At 55.2% G+C, this 6,437-nt stretch overlaps 1 protein-coding gene across 1 annotated transcript; it reads left to right on the top strand.

Annotated features, from left to right (window-relative positions):
* Positions 1–35: 35 nt before the first annotated feature.
* Positions 36–4,797, top strand: ttc5 (tetratricopeptide repeat domain 5; the record flags this gene model as incomplete). Its single annotated transcript, XM_059643938.1, has 4 exons — positions 36–185; positions 1,345–1,559; positions 2,680–2,824; positions 3,623–4,797. Coding segments are annotated over 4 exons (630 nt in total), but the record flags the coding sequence as incomplete, so codon positions are not given.
* Between the last annotated feature and the right edge of the window lie 1,640 nt (positions 4,798–6,437).

Here is a 6,437-nt window from a genome sequence, read left to right as displayed (position 1 = left end):
TCCCTGTGTCCCTCTGTCTCCCCCACTACCCCGTACAGCTGTATAAATATGCTGAAAGTTACTCCGAGGCCCTGCAGGGATTTGCGCGAGCCTCTGCCCTGGACCCGGCCCTGCCTGAACCTCGCATCCGGGAACAGCAGCTCCTCACCTTCCTGCAGCGACTCACCTCCCTCCTCCAGCAGAAGGTGAGTGACACCGCCACCTCCCCCCCCCCCCCCCACCCTCCCAGAACCCATTCCCTATCACCGAGCGTGGGTCTGGGTGCTCAGATGGGAGCTTGCAGTGGGGGGGGTGCTGGTGTTCCTGTGTACCTGGAGCCCCTTGTCCTTCTGGGTGGAAGTGGCCGTTTTTTTGGGGGGGGTGTGTGGTTTGGAAGGTGCTGTCTAAGGAGCCTCAGTGAGTCCCTGCAGGGCATCTTGTAGATGGTACACACTGCTACGGCTCAGCGTTGGTGGTGGGGGGAACGTTTGTGGATGTGGTGCCCATCGAGTGTTTTGGTGGAGGGGGAGGTGCTGCTTTGTCCCTGGATGGGGGGGCAGCTCCAGCAACACCGAGAAGCTCCAAACCAACCAAGGACAAAGTGAGGAGCATTCCCTCCCCCTCCTGCCTTGTGCTTTGTTGATGGTGGGACAGGTTTTGGGAGGGGTGAAGGGTGGGAGTTACTCGCTGCAGGGTTCCCAGCCTCTGACCCGCTCCTGTAGTCCCCTGTGTTTACATGGGGCTGGGTCCGGCTCGGTTTCTGGTCAGTGGGGACCCCCGGGATGTTGGTGTTGGGTAACGCCATTGAATGTCAAGGAGGGGGTGATGGTTACACTCTCTCTCATCGGAGATGGTCAGAGCCTGGCGCGCGTGCGTGTGTGTGTGTGTGCGTGTCTGAGCATGCGCGTGTGTGTACGAGTGTCTGGGCATTCGTGTGTCAGTCTGGGCGTACGCGTGTCTGAGCACACACGTGTATGTGCCTGGGCGTGCATGTGTCTTGGTGTGCGTGCGTGTGTCTTGGTGTGCGTGCGAGTGTCTGGGCGTGCGCGTACATGTGCGAGTGTCTGGGCGTGCGCGTACATGTGCGAGTGTCTGGGCGTGCGCGTACGTGTGCGTGTGTCTGGGTGTGTGTGCGTGCGCGTGTATGGGCGTGTGTGTGTTTGGGCATGCGCATGCGTGTGCGAGCATCTGGGCGTGCGCGTACATGTGCAAGTGTCTGGGTGTGTGTGTGTGTGTGTGGTCAGCCAGGACTGCAGCCCACTGTAGATTCTGAGCTGGACTGTTCACGGTGTGTGGCCGTTTGGCCGTGTATTGCTGTAGTGTCGGAGGGCGAAGGGGCTGATGTTCCCACGGTTATACCGTTAGGGCATGCTGAAGGCCAAAAGGCTAAACAACATGATGGCCAGCCTTCAGAACAAAGAGCTCCCCACGTACAAGGACCGAACGTACACCAGTGCCAGCGGGAAGGAGGTCTCTCTCACCCTGAAACCACTGCGCGGCCTGAATCCCGGAGCAAACACAGGCTCAGTGGTGGTTGGCAAGGTTGTCTTCAGTCTGACCGACGAGGAGAAAGTGCCATTGTGAGTCAGAAACGTTCCTCGTGGTGTCATCCAGGGCTGCATTTAGAGGGGGTGGTGTTATCGAGGACTGCATTTAGTGAGATGGTTTATCGGGACCGCATTTAATGGGGACGGTGTTGTCGGGGACTGCATTTAGTGTGGATGGTTTATCAGGGACGGTGTTATTGGGGACCGCGTTTACTGGGGACGGTGTTATCGGGACCACGTTCAGTGGGGATGGTGTTATCGGGGACCACGTTTAGTGGGGACGTTAGTGGGGACTGCGTTTAGTGGGGGGCAGTGTTGTGGGGAACTACGTTTAGTGGGACAGTGTTAATGGGGACTGCGTTTAGCAGGGTTAGTGTTATCAAGGACTGTGTTGAGTGTGAATGTTGTTATTGGAGACCGCGTTTAGTGGGGACATGTTTTTAGGGACCACGTTTAGTTGGAGGGCGGTGTTGTGGGGACTGTGTTTAGTGGGGGGCGGTGCTGTGGGGAACCACGTTTAGTGGGGGCGCGGTGCTGTGGGGAACCACGTTTAGTGGGGGGGGCGGTGTTGTGGGGACCGTGTTTAGTGGGGGCGGTGTTGTGGGGATCGCATTTAGTGGGGGGACAGTGTTGTGGGGATCGCGTTTAGTTGGGGGCATTGCTGTGGGGATTGCGTTTAGTTGGGGGCAGTGCTGTGGGGATCGCGTTTAGTTGGGGGCAGTGCTGTGGGGATTGTGTTTAGTTGGGGGCAGTGCTGTGGGGATTGTGTTTAGTTGGGGGCAGTGCTGTGGGGATCGCATTTAGTGGGGGGGGTGGTGCTGTGGGGAACCACGCTTAGTGGGGGGGCGGTGCTGTGGGGAACCATGTTTAGTGGGGGGGGGGGGGCGGTGTTGTGGGGACCGTGTTTAGTGGGGGGCAGTGTTGTGGGGACCGTGTTTAGTGGGGGGGGGGCGGTGCTATGAGGAACCACGTTTAGTGGGGGGCGGTGCTGTGGGGACCGTGTTTCGTTGGGGGGGGCGGTGCTGTGGTGACTGTGGTTAGAGGGGACAGTGTCATGTGGTCTGCGTTTAAAGGGGACGGTGTTATCGGGGACTGCATTTAAAGGGAGACGGGGTTATCAGGGTTTCTGACTTTACCTGACTTTTGCCCTCAGTACCTTCGGTTTGATGGACACAGAGGGAACGTGCCTGGCCGTGATGGTGTACAACATTGCGGAGAGCTGGGGCGTCCTTATCGGAGACACTGTGGCTATTCCCGAACCACAGCTTAAACAGCACAGCATAGACCACAATGGCAAGGTGAGACAGACTGCGATATCAGCCTGTGTGTACGCATCTCCCACCACATAAACAAACTTCCATTTACACTCCAGAAGGCCTCAAGGCAGAAGATGGTAGGACTTGGCAAAGGGGTTGTTGGGGGAGGCCATTCGGCCCCTCGAGCTGCTTCAGTTGGGCCCATGCTGACCCAACATTGCTCACACCCACTTTCCCCGTGACCCTCAACTCCCCGACTGATCAGGAGTTTCTCTGTCTCAGCCTTCAATAGCCACAGGTTCTCTGCGCACCCCCCCCCGCCACACACACACACAGACCCACAGAAACTCTGGGAGAGAACCTCATCTCAGTCCGAAATTGGCACCCCCTTCGTTCTCAGACCATGCCGCTCCGGCCCTAGTCTCTCCCATGATGGGGGTGGGAGCATCCTCCCGGTGTGGACCCTGGTGGGCTTCTGCGTGTTTCGCCTCTCATTCTCCTAAACCACAGCATGTCTAACCCCTGCTCGTGAGACAGGCCCTCGGTACCCGGGGACCATCCCTGAGCTGACCCCCGCCAAAACAAAACGATATCTTTCCCTTAAATAAGGGGGAAGCGAGACTTCTCTCCCCCCAGCAGCTGTAGACTTGCAGACATGCTCCCCCTCCCTGAAATAAGTGCTGACGTGTCCGTTACCATTCCTGATTCCCTGCTGACCCCCCACGCGGTGTGCTAGCTTTCTGGGATCCGTGCACAAGGCCCGAGTGTCGTTGTGTGGCAGTTTTCTGCAGTTTCTCCCTCGTGTTATGTCACTTTGTGCATCTCTCTGTCTGCCTGCAGCATTTCTCGTTCAGTAACATCCGAGCGGAATCCCCTCTGGTCCTGCTGGTGAATGGGAGAAAGCAGAGTCCCACCAGCGAAGCAGCAGCAATTGTCGCCTACAAACCTCAGATGGAGTAGAGGCCTCGGCACCGGGGGATATGGCCTATTTCCCACCCCACCCTATCCCCTTCCCTTCCTTGCCCACTCGCAGTGACCACCAGCAGATAAAGCAAGGCCTTCCCAGGGACTACAAGCAGATGTGACCATATTCCACCCCCTCACCACCCTCCAGAAACCACCTGCAGACACGGGTCCTCTCTCCCATTGCTGGACTTGCAGTCTCACACTCATGTTCGTTCACACACACACACACACGCACACTCCTATTTTGACACACACACATTTTCTCACGCATTCACATTTCACACACACATTTTCACTCACGCATTCACATTTTCACGCACATCTCGCGCGCATTCGCATCTCACGTACATTTCATGCACATTCACATCTTGCGCGCATTCACATTTTCACGCACATCTCGCGCGCATTCGCATCTCACGTACATTTCATGCACATTCACATCTTGCACGCATTCACATTTTCACACACATTTCACGCGCATTCACATCTCTCACGCACGTTTCGCCCGCATTCACATTTCGCGTGCATTCACATTTCGCGTGCATTCACATTTCGCGCGCATTCACATTTCGCGCGCATTCACATCTCACACGCACTTTCACACACACACATACACACGATATGCTCCCAGCCCTTTACCGAAGCTCCATGCAGCAGTCCCTGCTCTGTCTGGCCTGTGAATTTGCGCCGAGCTCCAGGGCCACCTCAGCACAGGCCAGGCATTCGACATGGGATCCTCTGTCCCACTCAGCACCCCGGCCGCCCCTGATGATTAAATTCCCCAGGGAGGTGGGGAGGGGGGGCGCACAAAAGGTGTCCCATCACTTGCTTTGATACAGTGTCCCACGATGCCTTTGATACAGTTTGCAAAGTGTATATATTTTCCATGTTTTTCTAAAACAAAAGTGTATATATTTATATATATTTCTTGGTGTACTTCCAGAACAGTACATTTTTGTTTTTGCGTGTGTGTTGTTCTTGATTGTGCAGTTTGTTGTCCTAAAGTGAGCTGTGATTGTAAAGTGAGTGATTAAAAGTGGTGAATTGGAAACATTGCTGTGTTCAGGTGTGCGTGTGTGTGTGTGAGAACCAGCCATCCGTGTCCTCCACTCCTGACTGTTGTGCCTCGTGACAGGAACAAATCCGGTGCCCCCCCGCCCCGACTCCCAAACACGAGAAGAAAGTTCTCAGCCAGCCCGCGGTCTGTTAGAATTAGGGTAACAGTCGTTCCCCCCCCCCACCCCCCCTGGCGACAGGTCATGCTTCACCTTATACGGAGCCCTGGCTAGGTCACACCTGTGCCTGTGAGTAAAGGAGCCTGGAAGGATAGAAGTGACCTTCCGGGGGGCATGCGGAGCTGAACACAACACCTGGATTGAATGGCGAGAAAGTGTAAAACACCAGTCACTGAAATTAAACATCGCAGAGGGTGGACATGCATACTGCCTTGCTTTCACACTCTTGTGTTTCTGGTTATAAACCCGAGGATCCTGTTAAGTGACTATGTTTCAGTGTGCCTGGCTAGCCTCAGTGACCCCTGAGTTCCCTTTCCTCTTGAACTCCCCTCCAAAGTTGTAGCATTCAGCCTGCTTTGTCTCTTGGTGCTTATTCTGCGGGTTGGTCCCGGTAACAACCTGGCACAGGGCAGTCAGATGTCCCTACTTCTGAACTGCAGCCCTCTTCCAGCAAAGACCAACACGCCATTTGCCTGTCTCCTTGTTTCTTGCAGAACCTGCCCGTCTCCTACCGCTGACTGGTGTAGAAAGGCAGAGCGGATTCCCTCAGCTCGCTGCCCATGGTCAGCCCAACCCAATCCTGCTGACCCAGATATCCTAAATTAATCCAGTCCCATTTGCCAGCTTTAGTCCCCTATCCCTCTAAACCCTTCCTATCCATGTCCCCACCTAGACGCCTTTGAAATGCTGTAACTGTAACAGCCCCCACCCACTTCCTCCAGCAGCTTGTTCCGTACTCACACCATCCTCTGTGTGAAATAGTTACCCTTCAGGTCCCTTTTAAATCTTCCCCCTCCCACCTTAAACCTATGCTTCCCTACCCTGTGAGAAAAGACCTAGTGTATTTACCCCCTGCATACCCCTCATGATTTTATAAATCTCTACAAGGTCACTCCCTCAGCCTCTGACACTCCAGGAAAAATAGCTCCGGCTTCTCCCTACCGCTTAGCCTCCGAGATCCTTGTAAATCTTTTCCAAACCCCTTTCAAGCTGCACAACATCCTTCCTGTAGCAGGGAGACCGGAATTGAAGACCGTATTCCCAAAGTGGCCTTAACCAATGTCCCTGTACATCCCCAACATGACCCTCCCAGCTCCCTGTACTCAATGCACTGACCCATAAAGGCCAGCGAATCGAACCCCTCCCTCACCGCCCTGTCTACCTGTGACTCCACTTTCAGGGAACTATGTATCTGCTCCCCCTGGGTCTCTGCATACAGCGACACTCCCCAGGCGTGGATCACCATTCTGACCAAATGCAACCTTTCCATTTTTTTTAGCAGCAAAGGTCCATCTGTGGGTGTGGATGGAGTGGGGGATTAGGTCCGTCTGTGTGTGGGTGGGGGGGGCGGACAGAGAGGGGGATTAGGTCAGTGTGGGTGGGGAGGAAGAGCGGGATTAGGTCAGTGTGGGTGGGGAGGAAGAGCAGGATTAGGTCCGTCTGTGTGTTGGGGG

The sequence above is a fragment of the Stegostoma tigrinum genome, unplaced genomic scaffold (assembly GCF_030684315.1).
Source record: "Stegostoma tigrinum isolate sSteTig4 unplaced genomic scaffold, sSteTig4.hap1 scaffold_341, whole genome shotgun sequence".
Lineage (NCBI taxonomy): Eukaryota > Metazoa > Chordata > Chondrichthyes > Orectolobiformes > Stegostomatidae > Stegostoma > Stegostoma tigrinum.
This window is presented reverse-complemented; position numbering and strand designations above follow the sequence as displayed.